Source organism: Mytilus galloprovincialis, chromosome 5 (genome assembly GCF_965363235.1).
Source record: "Mytilus galloprovincialis chromosome 5, xbMytGall1.hap1.1, whole genome shotgun sequence".
Taxonomy (NCBI): Eukaryota; Metazoa; Mollusca; class Bivalvia; order Mytilida; family Mytilidae; genus Mytilus; species Mytilus galloprovincialis.
This window is the reverse complement of record NC_134842.1, coordinates 83,798,557-83,819,123: the sequence shown is the minus strand read 5'-3', so window position 1 is coordinate 83,819,123 and position 20,567 is coordinate 83,798,557. Positions and strand designations below refer to the sequence as shown.

Sequence of the window (20,567 nt, the reverse complement as noted above, 5' to 3'; positions counted from 1 at the left end):
GCGCTATATTAAAAAGGGGAAACTACGATCTATAAATAGGGCAAAGTATATATTTAGAACCTGATGCGGAGATCAGTAAAATACTACAGTGTGTAAATGTATGCTGTTTACCTTTTATAAAATATATATCAAGTCAAATATCAATCTTCTTATTCTTCGTGGTAAATATCAACTTCACTATTCAAAACCATATAAACAATTGCTCGGCGGAAGTTGACGTCAACAATGGGAAAGTGAAAGTACGGGAATAAATATAACGTAACGTCGTGTAAATTGTACTTTCACAACACCCCACAATATGAGACCCCCTTTATAGTAGGTTTCACTGTATCTTGATATTCTGTTTTCTTAGTAACTTACCTTTGCCTCTCTGAGTACACCCTCAGGATCAATTAGATCTTTAGGGATACCTTTCTTAGATAGAGGCAAGTCTTCCAACCATTCAATCATTTTTTTCAATCCTTTTATCTCCCACTTCGTTAAATGAACATTCTTACGTTCTCTTTTCGTTCGTCTGATTTCGATTGATCCTGCCGAACTATTTGAATCCTCGTTCATTTTCAATTTGCTTGCTTTGGAAGTTATTTCTTTTGATACATTTGAAAAATCAATATCACCATGGTGACCAGCAATATCATCTGGTCTCTCGTATATTTCAGTGTCTGCAGAACTACAACTATCAGATGTAGATTTCCGAGGTGATTGTTTCAACTTTATTGCCGATTTTTCATCATCAGCGGAAGGAGATTTTTTCACACTTTGGTGGTCTATTCTAGTGAGTTCTATTTTGATACTTTTTGAAATATTTGAAGTTCCAATTTCAGGTGAATTTTTTGATTCCATTTGTCCATTTTCTTGTGAACATCTTGACGAGGGTCTAGAATCATCTTGACAATCTGGTTTCTCGTCCTCCTGATTCTCAGATGGAAGTTCAATGCACTGCTTCCCTGTCAGACAGCATAAGTATTGAGCCAACACATACCATGCTATTTCCGCATAAAATGGATATCGAAATTTATGAGGCACCTGTAAATAGAAATAAATTTGTCATAATCAGAATCACAGGTATGGTTGCCAAACTTGTTTAAGTACATGGTATAAAAGTATCAATTTAATTTGTCACAACAAATTCAGGTGTTCTTATTTTTGGCATTTGAATCATGTCAGGATATACAAATGACTGCGATTTAAAATGATGGAGGTATTATTTTCCTTATATTTAAATAATAAGAAATCAATCCACACATTTAGGTGGGTCGCGGGATTGCTGATTTTTTGTAAGCGTGACTCGTGAAAGTCAAATTATTGTGTAGTGAAAACGGGAAATGAGGTCTAGTGGGACCCCGGAAATGACAAAAATATGAGAATTGCTTACGTACATAGTGTAAGCGGGATACGGGAATCTGACAAAACAGTGAGCGGGATCCGGGATAAGAACTCCCCAATGAGACCCCCATTTAGTATGTAACCATTATTCACAATAATTGTTTTCATCTATCATCCTGACCTGAACATGACATAATCAGAGGATGTAAGGTGCCTGAATTGATCACTTTTGTTTATTTTGCCAAAATAGCCTTAAAATAAGCTTTTTATCAGTACATAAATCAAAACATAAAACATATATAGCAAGTTTGGTTTCACTTTGTTTAGTGATTCTAGAAAAGATTTTTGAAAATAAGTTTGGTTTCACTTTGTTTAGTGATTCTAGAAAAGATCTTTGAAAATAAGTTTGGTTTCACTTTGTTTAGTGATTCTAGAAAAGATCTTTGAAAATAAGTTTGCTTTCACTTTGTTTAGTGATTCTAGAAATGATCTTGGAAAATCAAACTAATTGGCCTCTATTTTTTTTGCCAGCTAAAGTCAAAGTAACAACATTTGGTAAGTACCTTCGAGGAAACGATTTGTTTTCAATTTACTTTATCTACTATTGAAAAAAAACCTGCCATTTCCTAGAGAGTTTAAATGTCAAATGTGACCTCAGATGGTGCATACCTGCCAACTGTCACTATTGGTGGGAGGATTTCCCCCCATGGAGGCTCCAAAATGGAAATTTTAAAAGAGCAATTGTGTCCACAATTTAAACAAAACAATTAATTTTACAATTGCTATAGACTTCAAAAAGTATGACTATGAGAGCCATCTTGCACGCAAAACCCCCATGGGCATTTTGAAAAGTTTGCAGGTATGGTGGCCATTTGTAATTTCAGATAAAGTAATAAGGAATTAAAAAGGGAGTTAACTTTTAAGCAATTGTTGCAGGATAATCTGAAATGTTTACTGTTATGCTAATTAAAAGTATATATATATATATATCAAACATAAGATCACGTACAATAGTTGATCGATGCTGACTATTGAACTCATAAAAAATCTTGCCGATTCAAACTTTTGATATCAATTTTATTGAACATGTGATACTGTGGATTCAGTTATTTTCGTGCGACCAATTTCGTGGAAAACTTGCAAGTTGGTGGATATTTAATTAAGTGGTTTTGCACAAGTTTGCATACACGCCTATAGGGAATGTGTCATTCGATGAAAATTTAATTTCGTGATTCACTTATACCAACAAAATCCACTAGAAATTACTTACATGTGTTCTGTCCTCAATATCAGACACAGTTAACTGGGTCTCCATGTTGTAATTGTGAAGAAAATTACCTCCAAACACTAGAGAGTCTTCAGGTGTATAAACTCCATGAATCCAACCTAAAAACACATAATAAGTATTATAGGTTATATTGATCTCAAGTTTTATATTTATTTCATTCATACCATTATCAATACGTCAGTAAAATATCTTTATTTCTATAAATATGAATTTTTGACAAATGAGGGAGGAAAACATTAATGTATGTTTCAATCTTTAAAAAATACAAGATGAAGCATGTGTCTAAAGTTTTTAATATTCACTAAGGTTCCAACATCTTGAAGGGCCCCAACATCTAAATGGTCTAGGTAGTGCATCTCATGGCACAGTGGTTTGTCATCAAAAGACAGACACCAATCAGACTTTTCTATGATTGTCAGTATTTAATATTAAGCAAACAATCAATCAATCCTTGCCCAAGTACATGCCTTTCTTTGATAACGGGCCGTCTTTTTCAATCAACATAAACTGAACTCTTTTCAGCTGTTTTTATTCAAAACAGAAATCCATTGTGAAATATCTTGAAACAAATGATTATCAAACTCTTTCTTTCTTTTACAAAATCTATATTCTTTTTCTAAAGCTCTATTGTGTTACTTGCAATAAATTGTGTACCACTTAAACCATTAACTGAAATACACATATAGTTTCAGTTTCCGTGGTAACTACTTACCTGATGGTATGATGAAAGTGTACCCAGCATGCAATGTAATTCTTTCACATCCCTCAACCTTGTCTGCCAAGAAAATGTCACCTTGTTTCCCTGACAACACCCAGGTTAAGTAGATTTCCATGTTTTTTGGTGTTGGTGGAATTAACCAAAATACCTGAAAACAGAAACAATTTAAATCCACTTTGTATGTACATGTGCTGTTTATTTCTTTTTAATGTGGATATAACTGCATTTTATTTCTTTTATTTCATTTCTGTACATGTGTGTTGCATATCAAAAGTTCAAAATTGTGATGAAAATCTTCACATAAAAATCAAAGGCTATCATTTGACATTTTGAACTACATTGTATTTTATATTAAACTAAGCAATGGAACAAATTTAAACAAAAGTTTTTAACTAGAGTTATTCCTCTTTGTCAACAACAGTTAGATTCATCATTGCAACTTTGATATGAAATCTTCAATACAAGAAATAGATTTTTTTGTTAAATATGGTTATTTTAAAAAAAATTACATCATTTCATATCTTTACTTCACTGCAACTCTGTTAGTAATTAGGGTAAAGATAAGGTCTGGAATATAGGTTAATATAGCTGTGTCAATAGGGTAAAGATAAGGTCTGGAATATAGGTTAATATAGCTGTGTCAATAGGGTAAAGATAAGATATGGAATATAGGTTAATATAGCTGTGTCAATAGGGTTAATATAGCTGTGTCAATAGGGTTAATATAGCTGTGTCAATAGGGTTAATATAGCTGTGTCATTAGGGTAAAAATAAGGTCTGGAATATAGGTTAATATATCTGTGTCAATAGGTTAATATAGCTGTGTCAATAGGGTTAATATAGCTGTGTCAATAGGGTTAATATAGCTGTGTCATTAGGGTAAAGATAAGGTCTGGAATATAGGTTAATATAGCTGTGTCAATAGGGTAAAGATAAGGTCTGGAATATAGGTTAATATAGCTGTGTCAATAAGTTAATATAGCTGTGTCAATAGGGTTAATATAGCTGTGTCATAATGTCATTAGGGTAGAGATAAGGTCTGGAATATAGGTTAATATAGCTGTGTCAATAGGGTAAAGATAAGGTCTGGAATATAGGTTAATATAGCTGTGTCAATAGGGTTAATATAGCTGTGTCAATAGGGTAAAGACAAAGTCTGGAATATAGGTTAATATAGCTGTGTCAATAGGGTTAATATAGCTGTGTCAATAGGGTTAATATAGCTGTGTCAATAGGTTAATATAGCTGTGTCAATAGGGTTAATAAAGCTGTGTCAATAGGGTTAATACAGCTGTGTCAATAGGGTAAAGATAAGGTCTGGAATATAGGTTAATATAGCTGTGTCAATAGGTTATTATAGCTGTGTCAATAGGGTTAATATAGCTGTGTCAATAGGGTTAATATAGCTGTGTCAATGGGTTAATATAGCTGTGTCAATAGGGTTAATATAGCTGTGTCAATAGGGTTAATATAGCTGTGTCAATAGGGTTAATATAGCTGTGTCAATAGGGTTAATATAGCTGTGTCAATAGGGTTAATATAGCTGTGTAAAGAGGGTTAATATAGCTGTGTCAATAGGGTTAATATAGCTGTGTCAATAGGGTTAATATAGCTGTGTCAATAGGGTTTTAAGTGCAATAGTGCATACTTGATTCAAAATAAATTTAGAAAAACAAATCAAAGAGTTCAACTAAACATAAATATTCAACTGGTGATCAAACAGCACATTAATTCATTTATGTGTGCAGCACACGAGTTAATTATTAGTATTGTTCAGTCTCACATAGAACATTTTTTTTCTATATTCGATTTCTTGGATTAGTAATTCTTTTTATAACCCTGATCATAGGCTTTCAAGTGAAAATAGACTTTTTTAATTCACAATATTATAAATATAATGGGATTTTGATAAAGCATAACATTGGTACCTATTAAACGTTTAAACCCACTGCATTTGTTTGCATCGGTCCCAAGTCAGTAATCTGGTGTTCAGTAGTTGTTGTGTGTTAATGTGGTTCATAAGTGTTTCTCATTTTTTGTGTAGATTAGACCGTTGGTTTTCCTGTTTGAATGGTTTTACACATCATTTTGGGGCCCTTTATAACTTGCTGTTTAGTGTGAACCAAGGTTCCATATGAAGACCGTACATTGACCTAGATTGATTTACTTTTACAAATTGTGACTCGGATTGAGAGTTGTCTCATTGGCACTCATACCACATCTTCTTAGGTCTATATTACTAGCACTTACTTTTTTCCCGTGTAGTATATGATACCATACAGATGTACCACCAAAATCTACATGGAAATCTGTATAACATCCCTTCACACTCATTAAACAATACCTAAAAAATATTAATATATATAATATAAAATGTTGTCACAGACGTATGTCCCACCTTGTTATTTTAATATTGCAAATGTTGAAATTAAAATAGCAATACTTTAACATGTAAGTTTTGTGAATAATCAAAGTCGATAAACCATGACTGAAGGTACATGGCTACACAATCTTCATGGAAATGAGATATGCCAATGCCAATACAACTGCATACCAAAAACCATTGACTTATTGTAAGCTGTTTCATTTAACCAACCCTAAACACAAACTTGTTTACTATGTAAAAGTGTCAGTCAATTAACAATGATGAGGGTTGGGGCTATATGATCCCCAGGCCATAAAAAAGAATAGGTTTGTTTGCCTAAACCCTACCTACCCAGAAAAAAGCTTTCTACTCAAATTTTATTGTCCTGATTTAAAGAAGTTTTTTTTTTAATCAGATAGGCATGAAGACTAATAAACATCCGATACTTCAATTTCTTTAAAAAAAAAAAATGCCTACCTACCTACCCACTGTCTCAACCTTGAGTAGGGTTTGGGCAAACCAAAATATTTTTGATTGTGGCCCCATGGAAATGATACTTGCAAATGCCAAAAAAATTTGCATACCAAATATCATTCACTTAACATTAGCATTTCATTTTAAACTAATCTAATCAAAAACTAATACATGAAAAAACTAAGCAAAAGTTTCAAAGTCAATAGACCATGACTTAGAGGGCAGGGCCAAATATTAGTCATGGAACTAAGATGTGCTAATGCTTATGCAACTGTATACTAATCAGCATTGGCCTACCACTAATGGTTCCCATTGAAATGACCTAATCACAAACTTATACATGTACTTTGACCTATAATGGTTTACTTTTATAAATTGTAACTTGGATGGAGAGGTGTCTCATATGCACTCATTCCACATCTTCTTATATCTATGATAAAATATACTAAACTCTTAGGAAAATTCAAAACATAATGTCCCTAATGATAATCAAATGGCAAAATCAAAAGCTCTTGACAATAAGAGTGCACACACTGAAATGTCTCGCCTTTTACTAATCATTGATATTATGTTGATAGTCCTCAATATAAAGCTTTATGACAACTGTCACATAAACTTAACATTAACAAAGAAAACTAAACATTGACCAATGAACCATGAAAATGAGGTCAAGGTCAGATGAACCATGCCAGGCAGGCATGTACAGCTAACAATTCTTCCTTACAACAAATATAAATGACCAATTGCTTATAGTTTAAGAAAAAAAAAGACTAAAACACAAAAACTTTACACTGAGCAATGGACGGCGAAAATGAGGTCTAGGTCAAATAAAACCTGCATGACTGACAAAGATCATAAAATATTTCCATACACCAAATATAGTTGATCTATTGCATATAGTATAAAAAAAACAGACCAAAACACAAAAACTTAACTATAACCACTGAACCATGAAAATGAGATCAAGGTCAGATGACACCTGTCAGTTGAACATGTTCACCTTACAGTCCTTCAATACACTGAATATACTAGACCTATTGCTTATAGTATCTGAGGTATGGACATGACCACTAAAACTTAACCTTGTTCACTGATCCATGAAATGAGGTCGAGGTACTGTCTGACGAGATGAGAACTTTACAAGGTACGCACATACCAAATATAGTTGCCCTATTACTTATAATAAGAGAGAATTTAACATTACAAAAAATCTTAACTTTTTTTTCAAGTAGTCAATGAACCATGAAAATGAGGTTAAAGACATTTGACATGTGACTGACGGAAACTTCATAACATGAGGCATCCATATACAAAGTATGAAGCATCCAGGTCTTCCACCTTCTAAAATATGAAGCTGCTGCCAGATCACTAATCCTCCTATGTCGAGCTTTCTGTGACAAAAATCAGACTCGACAAAAACAATTGTAACTTTCTTGAGTCGTACATAGTAGGTATCACAAGAAACAAATGTCGGTCCACATGCCCATTTTTTCGGTAATAGAAAACTTATTTTTTTTAATGCTAGAAATCCCACTTCTCTTTTTGTCGCTAAAAACAATTGTTATGCATTCTAACAGAGCAGCTAGTCTAGCCATTGATCAGAACACTAGATGAATTAACCACAGGCATTTGTCTTAGAATTTTTTTTCCCTATATACCGAAACTATTTTTCTGAGACGAGTGCCTGTGGAAGTAATGTCATATACTAAAATCTTGATGGTAGAAAAGTTGCCTAAGATTTAAACCTACTTTTGAACTTTTGGGTATTTCATCTTGTCAATTATGTTAGTGGATTCTGTCTGACAATCTTTGTAGTGTCTTGGCCATACTGTGTCCACCCAATCCACTTGTCTGACCTACAAAGAAAAAAACAAACAACTTTAGTTGATCCATACATCAAGCAATATGGTATACTCTAACCAGTACAGTGATGGATCCATTTGAATGGGGTAATATAGTTGAACCCCCCCCCCTTTTTTCAAATGGCTGGATGTGCCCCTGAAGGAGCTAAACCCTTTACAATGACCATAAAATACCTTTTAACTATATAGTCATGTAACTTAATCACTGATATTTCAGGTGCAGTCACTGAATCTTGAAAATGAGGCAATGACAATGGACAAATGAAAGACAGAATCTTTGTAAAATACGGAATATGCATACAAGGTATGCATACCTGTCAACCTGTGACGATGAAAATGCAGGTCATGACCTGCATTGAAGAATCAAATCTCGGGTCATAACGCGTACAAACTTTTTCGAGCTGAATTTCAGTATTTATGGTACATTTTCTTATAATGTATATCAAAGATACCAAAACATCAATGCATGTTCACTTTGTAAAGTCATTTTAAATCTTATTAAATATTATTTCATTGCACTTTTAAAGATTTTTATAAATTTTTGTAACTCAGTCTTATGTGCTTTACTTTTTGAGAAAAAATACTACAATCATCAAACACTAGAATTTAATGTACTTCTTATATGTTTGAGACTATTGACTATGTAGCCTTTAACCATAATCTTTTACATTTAACAAAGAAATTAGACTATGATAAAATATAGTAATACAGTTTAAGGAAGTATAAACATAAAAAATATTTTTCAACTTTTTTTAAAAAAATTGTATATTGAAGGTATTAAAATAATGAAAAGTTATTTTTTAATATGTATTTGAATTTTATATTTTTATGATTTAATCTTTTTCACCCATAAAACGTAAATATAAGGAATAATTTTGAATGGTGACAAATAAGGGGAAGTAACTCTAGTTCAGTTTGTAAACCAATGGTGCAATTTATTTACGACCTAAAGCTAAGGTAATTGGTGTTAATTAACAGTGTGTTTGACACCAAAGCTGTCAAGTGAAGCCATGCACTTAATGGGTCACTTAATTTGACAGTTTACATAGCTAGATGAACTTCCTGTTCATGGAAGAATTACGAATTTGCGGGTATTTCAAAGGAATATTACTTATGAAATCAATCTCAAGGCTAAGAAATACGGGTGAAATCGGGTCATTTTCGGAATTCCCGGGTTATTTCAATGACCCGGCGGGTGTTCCGGGTGATCCCTCAAAATTGAGAAAATCTCGGGTCACACCCGCAGAATACGGGTCAGTTGACAGGTATGGGTATGAAGAATCTAGGTCTTCTACATTTTGAAATATTTAGCTTTATACAATTTACTAATAGTTTATGCCGACTCCAGATATTAATCCCTTTGTTTCACATACAACAACTTTTGTGGCAGGCAGGGCAACAATTTTAACTATTATGTTTTCTATTATTTTGTTTCTATTATTTTCAGGTACATGTTACCATGGTTACTGGTGGGTTTTGTTTAAAGATTAGTAAAGTCAATAGATTAGACATTAGACTTTGTGTGGAAGCCAAATATAGTAATTTAACAAAAAAATTATTTAGTTTTATTAGTGAGGCTCATTGAATTATTTATTGACAGGATGATTCCTAAACTGAAACAATTGTTATTGTATAGAAAACATTGTTTCTACATATAGACAAAGGTTTAAATTATAGCAAAATCACACTATAATACAAAATAGCAAATATTTTGTCAACCTACAGATAAGATGAGAAACAAAATATATCCAGATTCTTCAAAAAGAATATTTCTGTATTAAATACTATTTACAAGGGCGGATCCATCCATTTTAAAAAGGGGGGGGGGGGCGGGGTTCCCAACCCACGATAAAGGGGGGTTCCAACCACATGTCCCCATTCAAATGCAATGATCATCAAAAAAAAAGGGGGAGTTCCAACCCCCAGACCCCCCCCCCCCTGGATCCGCCAATGATTTAGAAACATCTGTTAGTATAATAGCCCCAGTTAACATACACCATTTTTCTCTATTAGAAAATTTAAATCCTGTAAATGTCTTTATGACAAAAAAATATTTTGAACTTTTATAATTTGGGTCAATTATTTTCTATGTCATTTAAATATTTAATAATAAGCTGAATCAGGTATAGACATGTCCTAAATAACTTCCTGGTTGGTTGACATTGAAGAAATGGTGATAGAGAACTAAACTTTTGTCATAACAAAATCAACAGGTATTTGGTTAAATTATTAGTTATTTTATTTAATGACTAGGTATAAAATGCAGAGTAATGTGTATGTAACCTATGTCCATACATTGTAAAAAATATGTCTTATTGTTCAGAGGAGTAAGTTGGGTAAGGTCCTAAAATGGCCCCCTTTTTTAGCGTAAATTTCATGTTAGGATTTATTGAGCAATATCACAATAAATTAAAGCTAATACAGTGATAAGTAGGAAATAAACCATTTTGTTGAAAAATCATATTCCTGCGTTTTATGATGACGTCACAAGTTGTACATGTACTAATATTATATTTCCACGAAAAAATCATTGGAAATAGGCAAATTTCCTTAGATTATTGGACAGGAAACATAGAGATCATACATTCGTTCATTGTTATGTCCATAAATCAGTGTGTTAGTTTTCTCCTTTGAATTTTTTTACATTGGTCATTTCTGGCCAAGTATCACCATCCATTCACCATTAACTATTTGGACCTTGACAATAAAGCAATATAACTTTTATCTTTGAAATTTTCAGGTCATGGCATCCAGTAAACCTATTCCATGTGGACCTTGTATAGAAGGAAAAGTAAACACTAAAGCTGATATCTGGTGTTACAACTGTGATGAAGGATTATGCTCAACATGTTCTGGTCATCACAAAAGATCTAAGTTGTCACGTGATCATAAGATTATTGATATCAAAAATTATAAACCATCTGTCCAAGCTATTAGAACAGAATGTGACAAACATGGTCAACAGCTTAACTTGTATTGTCCCAGTCATTTAATGCCTTGCTGTGATCAATGTATTTCCAAAAGTCATTCAAAGTGTACCGGAATAAAAAGTTTAGCTAGCGTTGTGGAGAAAACCAAGATTGAAAAATCTAAAGAATCTGCAAAGAAAGAAATTAACTCCATCTTACAACTCTTAGGTAAAATTGTAAATAACAAATCACAAAACATTAAAAGAGGAGAACAAGAATATGAAAGCATTAAAGAATTCATTGTGAAAATACGCAATGAAATAGATAAACATTTAATCCACCTAGAGAAGAAGATATGCCAAGAGGCAGATACCATCTTGAATGAAGAAAAATCAAAAGCCACAGATTTAATTGCTGAAATTGGAGAAAAACAGAAAAACTTAAAGAAAATGCAAGACCAGTTACATACAGTCATACCCCATGCCTCAAAACTCCAATCATTTCTAGGTGTACATCAGATTGAACAACAAGTACATCAATGTCAACGATACATAGATAATCTGGACAAAGACGACAGGGCAAAAGATTTTACCATCAAAATGGAGAAAAATAATGAAGTAGAAAAGATAATAAAAAAGTTAGGATCCTTAGGAGAATTAACTGTTGTTAAAACAGATATGGATTAGAAGAAAGAGACAGGTGTGAGAAGGGAAGCACAAGTAGAATCACAAGAACAATCAAACATAAACAACATGACCATCAACATTGAGAAAAAGATAAAGATCAATATTAGGCAGGCCATAAACGACATGATTTGTCTGATGGATGGAAGACTTATAATAGTCCAATGGGATGACAAAGTTAACCTACTTACTCCTGATGGCAAACTACAGAAACAATTACCTATACCTGGTAAAGCTTTTAGTGTTACACAGATCAATCAGGACACTATTGCCGTAACTTATCCTAATGTGAAAGCCATTAAGATTTTTAATATGGAGAAAGAAACAGTAACCAAAGTTATCACATTAGACAAACAATGCAGGGGATTATCATCATCAGATAATTCTCTTGTTGTAGGTTTGATTGATAATGAAATCCGTATTATAGACTGGGAAGGAAATACACTGAAGTCAATACAAGTTAAGAGTGAATCAGACCTGGATTACCTTGTTTATATTAATGACAGGGTAATCTATAGTGACTATGATGGTGAAGCAGTATACTGTGTTGATCAATCAGGTAAACAGATCTGGCAATATAAACAGGATTTATCAGGACCATATGGACTTTGTACAGATACTTATGGTAACATTATTGTAGCAGATGAGGGATCTCATAGAATAATAGTTATATCAAAAGATGGAAAGGAGAGTAAAGTACTGCTTAGTGATGGATTGGAGTATCCTAAATATATTTGTTTGAAAAAAAATGAGTCTTCAGGTTTTATTTGTGATAGCAGTGGCAAAAACTTGACAAAATTCAATTTGTCTTCTGGATAAAATTTATATTAAGAAATCAAATGATTTTACCTGACATTGATACATGTACAACAATAAGTAAATTGTATATATTTTTATTAAATATTACACAGAATCAGTAAAATTAGTTGAGTCTGTCATCAGTTATTTTTGATCATATCCTGTGTTAAGATCTTACCATTATTTTGAAAATCTAAAATACTGAGGTCCAATTTGTTAGCCACCATGATGTTAAATTAGAGAATCAAAGGATTCAATGTTAAATATGAATAATATCTATAGGACAATGGCGTTGACAATAACACCACTCAGGTCCTATTATTTTCCTCATTTCACCACTGGTTGGAAAATTGACCCAGGTTCAAATTTTAGGGAGTTCAATTTTCTAATGTCACCAATACCAATAGTAAACATGGTACATGTTGCATGAAGTTTCCACCTGTAGTAATACAAGAGTGCACACACTGAAATGTCTCGCCTTCTATACTAATCATTGATATTATGTTGATAGTCCTAAGTATAAAGCTAAGCTTTATTACATGTTGCATCAAGTTTCCAGCTATAGTAAGAAAACCAGGATGAGTTCAAACAGAAATAGTTTGACACCTTTCTGACACATGTTTCAATTGAATTCCTGACTGAATACATACAAATCTAGGCTAAAACACACTAGTACTTTTCTTGTCCTTGAGGTTTAAAAAAGTTTGCACATCCTGAAATGTCTTATTAAAATAAGGACATCTGGTATGATTTCCAATGAGACAATTATAATTCAAAGTTGCCTGCTTTTTCTTGAATCAGGCCACACTTAAAAATATTTGGTTTGCCCAAACCCTACCCAAAGGTTGAGACAGTAGGTAGGTAGGTAGGCATTTTCTTTTTTTCCCCACAAAACGATATTTTATATATTTGATGTTTATTAGTCTTTGTGCCTATCTGATTAAAAAAAAACTTATTCAAATCAGGAAAATAAAAGATTTTGAGTAGGCAGCTTTTTTTCTAGGTAAGTAGGGTTAGGGCAAACAAACCTATTCTTTTTTATGGCCTCAGTCAAGTGAAAATGAGGGGTGACGATAAAGTGAACCCTGCCATACAGACATACCTTACAAACATTCCATTCAAAACATATATTTGACTATTGCTTAATGTACCTGGAAAACAACAAAACCATGACGTAATCATTGAGCATTGAAAATGAGGTCAAGGTCATAAGAACTCTGCCAGACAGACATGTAGATTTAATAATTCTATACACCAAATATAGTTGAACAATTGCTAAATGTACCTGATAAACAGAAAAATGAAAAAAAATAAAAAGTAACAATGACAAATGAACCATGAAAAGTAGGTCAAGGTCACATGAACCCTGCAAGACAAAGATTTACACTTTGCAAATGTTGTATACACAAGATATGGTTTACCTAATGCTTATAGTATCTGATTAACTGACAAAACAATGACAAGAGGCTGTCACAACGACAGCAAACCGGATTTATTATTATTTATTTGTGTCCTGGCAATATCACAAGAACCATTACTGATGAATGGTGAAAGTGAAAATCGTCAATATCAAATTTGACCTCCATTTTATCATCAGTATCAACATCTTAAAATTTGAAAAGCTTAGATTGAATGGTTCATGAGTAAATGCAACAACGTGAATGGAAACGCCATTTCACAATCTTTCAAGAACCATAACTCCTGAACGGTAAAAGTCAAAATCGTCATTATTGTAGTTGACCTCTAATTTGCCATCAGTAACAACATATAAAAATTTCAAAAGCTTTGGTTGAATGGTTCATGAGAAAATGCACGGACACGACTGGAAACAGCATTTTTCAATCTTTCAAGAACCATAACTCCTGAACGGTAAAAGTCAAAATCGTCATTATTGAACTTGACCTCTATTTGGTCATCAGTAACAACATATTAAAATTTGGGAAGCTTTGGTAAAACAGTTCATGCGTAAATGCACGGACACGACTGGAAACACCATTTTTCAATCTTTCAAGAACCATAACTCCTGAACGGTCAAAGTCAAAATCATCATTATTGAACTTGACCTCCATTTTGTCATTATTAACAACATATTAAAATTTGGGAAGCTTAGGTAGAACAGTTCATGCGTAAATGCACTGACACGACTGGAAACTCCATATTTCAATCTTTCAAGAACCATAACTCCTAAACGGTAAAAGTCAAAATAACCATTATTGATCTTGACCTCCATTTTGTCATCAGTAACAACATATTAAAATTTGGGAAGCTTAGGTAGAACAGTTCATGCGTAAATGCACTGACACGACTGGAAACTCCATATTTCAATCTTTCAAGAACCATAACTCCTAAACGGTAAAAGTCAAAATCACCATTATTGATCTTGACCTCCATTTTGTCATCAGTAACAACATATTAAAATTTGGGAAGCTTAGGTAGAACAGTTCATGCATAAATGCACGGACACGACTGGAAACTCCATTTTTCAATCTTTCAAGAACCATAACTCCTGAACGGTAAAAGTCAAAATCGTCATTATTGAACTTGACCTTCATTTAGTTGTCAGTAACAACATATTAAAATTTTAAAAGCTTTGGTTGAACGGTTCATGAGTTAATGCACGGACAACATTTGATTGAAGCCCACCCGCCCGTCGTACATCCCTAAATCAATAACTGACATTTTTGTCACAAAAATCCGGTTAAAAACTGAAAATTGACCAATGATCCATGAAAACAAGGTCAAGGTCAGATGAACCCTGCCATACAGACGAGCAGAAATTTAAAAAAAAAATCATACACCAAATATAGATGAACAATTGCTTAATGCATCTGATAAACTGGGGAAAAAAACATGAAAAAAGTAACATGGACCACTGAACAATAAAAATGAGGTCAAGGTCATATGAAACCTGCCAGACATACATGTACATGTTACAATAATTCCATTGCTTAAAGTACACTAGAAAAAGACCAAACCACAAACACTTAACATTGTTCAAAGATCCATGAAATAAAGGTTTTAAAAGGACAGATAAAACCAGTGTGTTAGACATTTTGCACATTCAGCTGACATTACAATCTGTCTATATGCAAACTATATTTAACCTATTGCCTATAGTATCTGAAATTCGCATCACAAAAAAATATGATATTTTTTCAAGCCATTACTGAACCATGAAAATGAGATCAAGGGCAATAGACAAATGACAGACAGGAACTTTGTAAAATAAGATATCTGCATACAAGGTATGAAGCATCTATGTCTTATACCATCTGAAATATAAAGCTTTATACAAAAAGTTCAAGCCATCAAATCCACTACAGGATTGTTAGCCCTACGTCTTGCAGTTGCAAGGCAGACAAAATAATAGCTACATATTCAGTTAAATATAGACTTTAATGTAACTGACTTTTAAGAGGGTGGTAAAGGGTTAGTTTCGTGCAACGTGTTTTATCATTTTTATTTCATGTGCAGCTGTGAAAAAAGTTCGTTATTCACCCTATTTCGTGAAATCGGTAAAAAGATCGACGTGCAAGAAATTTTTAATTGTTCTTTCATCGTGAAATGGCAATTTTATTTCGAGTTCTTCCGTGCAGATACCCCCCTTTATGCCCCTCTTTTAACTTACCAAAGCTGGTGATTCCACATAGTTCTCTAACTTGGTGTGACTAAATTCTAAACTGATGACATTTAATAACCTTGACCTTTCAGTATTCTCATAATACTGGACCCAGTCTCTCATGGACATCTCAATCCCTTTCTGAGTATTAACATCCATAACATCAAGCATCCGCCGACTCCCTGCAAAGAAATATAATAATCAGTAGTTACAAAATGTGCCAATTTAGGGACGACATCAAAAGTTCAATGAAGGATAAAAAACTTAATTTACATAGTTTTTTCACTGCCCCCCCCCCCCCTCCTCTTAACTTAATTTGGGAAAAATTGATTGACCAATAGGGATATATGTAAAATCGATTTTAGATTAACAAAACTTGCAGCAATGTTGACCCCCCCCCCACCCCCAAACTATTTGATTTAAGTGTTTTATTCTACATCGATCTTTTGATGTCGTCCCTTAGATATATCCTGTATTAAAGGAGTAGGTCCGGTAAGGCCCAGTTTTGGCCTCAAATTTCAAGTTCATCTGAAAAAAGATTTTGGACACTTTTTTTACACTTATGGGGAATACAATACAGTAGCAGGGGTCAATAATAACATTCTCAATGCTGTTCGTGATGTTTTTGCGATGTTGGTAACCAGAACGTTGTAATTTCCCGTGTTTCTAATAAGAACGTTAACATTTCCCGACGTCACTTTAAAAGAAGTCATTAATTTCGGTTGCGCGAATTTCAAAAAAGTACCTGCTAAAAAAGTGGCCATGCCATTTCTAAAAGATGGAGAAATCCGCCAAAAAGCAGTGAGATTAAAGGAAATACTTGAGATGTACAAAAATAAATCAAATACAATTTTGCATGACGAAATTGAAGAAATGGTGATAGACACAGAAGAGAGTACTGACAGTATAACATTACTATTTGTTGCTTAAACTATAACATGCTGAAAAACATTTTACCAATAACACAATTCAGAACAAAACGACATGCAATAGCTAATTATGAGTATTGGTAGGTGCTTAACGTCCAGTGGCAAATATTTAATTGTACATTTATAATATCCAAATGTTATTTTAATGAAACTTAAAGAAATGAGAAAAAATTAACAAAATCTATGGTGTGTAGGGTGTTTTCATTTATTGACAATGAATTTGAAGTAAATAATACTATCTTGAATTGAAAAACATCAGAATCAAAATAGTTAACTTTGTGTCTTTTTTTTCTTTTCTTGTTTAGCATTTGGCAGCCTCCAAATATTACGGAGAATTGTCATTGTAAGGCCAAATTTAACAGACTATCAATGAAATAACAAAACCGACTACATGTGCGAGACCCTCATTGGTAGACAAGGTCGTATAACACCCCTATTCGTAAATAAAATAATGAATAAAGAGAGTGTCTCATCCTGTTCTGGACTCGAAATTGGTACATAAAAAAAAATTGCTGATTTTAATTGATATTTTGAAAACATATAATATTGTATGTGTATGTAGAAAAACTGTCAATAACAGTCCGTTAAAAAATTTCAAAAAAATATATATTGGTGTCGTTTTTGGTTTGAATTTAAGCAAAATATTACCAATAGATGCAGAATTGTCACACGTTAGTTTGTTTAATTGGTTGTATTCTTTTTGTATATGAAACTAGATGTTATAGACCATTGATACATCTATGAATAGAATAAAACAAGAAAACACCCGTTCACATGCTGTTAAAAGGGCTTGTAATGAAACGCTGTCTTTTGGTATTTTTCATCATATTTGTATTTTGTTCATTGTTTTGTACTTAAATCAGGCCGGTAGTTTCCCGTTTAAGTTGTTTTGCATTTGTCATGTAGGGGCCTTTCATAGCTTACTATGTGGTATTGGTTTTACTCATTGTTGAAGGCCGGCCGATGTCCTATAGTCGTTTAGCCATTTGGTCTCTGATTGAGATTTGCCTCATTGGTAATCATACCACGTCTTCTTAATTGTATAAGCATGTCCCTATTGTACTTCAGTGTATAGAGAGACAAGAGTGCACACACTGAAATGTCTCGCCTTCTTTACTAATCATTGATTATGTTGATACTTCTAAATATAAAGCTTTATTGACTGTCACATAAACTTAACATTAACCAAGAAAACTAAACATTGATCAATGAACCATGAAAATGAGGTGAAGGTCAGATGAACCATATACCAGGCAGACATGTACAGCTAACAATGCTTTTATACAACAACTATAGTTGACCTATTGCTTATAGTTTAAGAAAATAGACCAAACACAAAAACCTAACACTGAGCAATGAACCGTGAAAACCAGGTCAAGGTCATATAAAACCTGCACGACTGACATATAGATCATAAAATATTTCCATACACCAAATATAGTTAATCTATGACATATGGTATTAGATAAAGACCAAAACTCAAAAACTTAACTTTGACCACTGAACCATGAAAACGAGGTCAAGGTCAGATGACATCTGCCCGCTAGACATGTACACCTTACAATCATTCCATACAACAAATATAGTAAAGCTATTGCATAAAGGTAGGAGAAAAACAGACCAAAACACAAAAACTTAACTATAACCACTGAACCATGAAAATGAGGTCAAGGTCAGATGACACCTGCCAGTTGGACATGTACACCTTACAGTCCTTCCATACACTGAATATACTAGACCTATTGCTTATAATATCTGAGATATGGACTTGACCACCAAAACTTAACCTTGTTCACTGATCCATGAAATGAGGTCGAGGTCAAGTGAAAACTGTCTGACGGGCATGAGGACCTTGCAAGGTATGCACATACTAAATATAGTTATCCTATTACTTATAGAAAGAGAGAATTAAACATTACAAAAAATCTGAACTTTTTTTTCAAGTGGGTACTGAACCATGAAAATGAGGTCAAGGACAATGGACATGTGACTGACGGAAACTTCGTAACATAAGGCATCTATATACAAAATATAAAGCATCCAGGTCATCCACCTTCTAAAATATATAGGTTTTAAGAAGTGAGCTAACACCGCCGCCGCTGCCGGATCACTATCCCTATGTCGAGCTTTCTGCAACAAAAGTTGCAGGCTCGACAATAAAAATTGAAGTATCGGCAAATGTACACTAATTGCAGACAGACAGATCAGAAAGTGTACACACGTTAAAACTTGTCATATAGTTAGACGATAGGACAGACGAACAAAGTGTTTTCAATATAGCTCTACTTCTAGACAAACAAGTACGCCAATATCCATACGTATACGCCGTAAAAAAGGTTATGTAACTTATTTATTGATAAAGACCTTGTTCAATATTATTCTCTTATAACGTCTGCTGTACTTCCTATGAAATATTATATTACAACTTCATTTTCTGTCGATTGAGGCAATAATGGCAAGAGTTAAATTGCACAAAACGGCTCTTTTTATAAAACAAGAAGTACTGCTTATAATTTAAATTTGAAAGATGATTATCTTTTGAAAATAAAAAAAAAATAAAAGTACGTCGGGACCTTTTCAAGTTGACTATATGGTATCGGTTTTGTCATTGTTGAAGGTTATAATGTTGTCAATTTATGGTATCGCCTCACTTAATTTATAGTTGGTTCACATTTTTTCATGTCAATAATGTTGTCTATCCTCTTCAGTACATGAAGTAATTTAGAACTAACGTCGGACGGAGATGCACCTTTATACTAATATCAGATTTTCTTTTTTGCTGTACATCTGACAAAGCAATCTGCTAAAATTCTTTTTTATAGTCTTTTTTTTTATTATGAAAAGGTTCCTGTCCAAATTTCGTTTCATAAATGTTTAGCAAAAATGTTTTTCCATTTTATGATTAACCATCTTATAAGTTTTTATGATAAGTATCAACGCTTTGAAAAACACCTGGATATACTTGACAGCGAACTTGTGTACGGCGGGAATGATTACACAACGTTGTTGCGATTAAAACTTAATTTAACGTAATTTAGCGCCATACTGACAGACATTGTAAAAAATTAAGGTATATGGCTTTTATTGAAAAAACAAGCACATGGACCCCAATATTTTTCTTTTGCAATCAATCAAGTACTATCAAATTTTTTCTGCACTCCCGAAAAAGACGCAAAAATATGGTCATTTTTTTATTTCGGATATAGCAATCTAAATCCAGAACATGATGATTTGGTTTAACCTTGAAGTTATTTCAGCATGTTGATGCCATGGATAAAGGGAATATTTTACAAAAAAACCGGTTAAGTTATAACTTTTCGTTCAAAAGTATTGTTACTTTCTTTAAAAGTCATAATTAATGAAATTTCAGGGATTTTCTTCCAAATATGCAAATTTCGAACCAAATTATCTCAAAAAGTAAGTCATGAAGGTACTTTTTTCTTTGCATATTTGAAAAGTACACATTGAAATTGACCTTGTATCAAAATTTTAAGAAAAAATCAACGAGGGATCTCTACTGTATCGTATGCCCTAAATGTCTATTTCAATTGCTTCAATCATTTTTTGTGAAAGATTTTAACTGATTCATTCATTAA

The 20,567-nt window shown here is 33.1% G+C and overlaps 1 protein-coding gene and 1 long non-coding RNA gene across 2 annotated transcripts in view; one reads left to right on the top strand and one right to left on the bottom strand.

The window, feature by feature from the left end:
• LOC143074176 (lysine-specific demethylase 2A-like) overlaps positions 1-20,567 on the bottom strand; it is a 39,982-nt gene that overhangs the window by 4,684 nt on the left and 14,731 nt on the right. The window contains exons 5-10 of the mRNA XM_076249724.1: positions 16,052-16,224; positions 7,921-8,027; positions 5,583-5,676; positions 3,327-3,480; positions 2,597-2,712; positions 361-1,026 (exon numbers count right to left, since the gene is read on the bottom strand). Of these exons, the coding sequence (XP_076105839.1) occupies positions 361-1,026; positions 2,597-2,712; positions 3,327-3,480; positions 5,583-5,676; positions 7,921-8,027; positions 16,052-16,224 (1,310 nt within the window). The remainder of the gene's footprint in view (positions 1-360; positions 1,027-2,596; positions 2,713-3,326; positions 3,481-5,582; positions 5,677-7,920; positions 8,028-16,051; positions 16,225-20,567) is intronic.
• LOC143076552 (uncharacterized) lies at positions 10,079-12,547 on the top strand. Its single transcript, XR_012978691.1, has 2 exons — positions 10,079-10,246; positions 10,774-12,547. It is a non-coding gene; the product is annotated as an uncharacterized LOC143076552 (long non-coding RNA).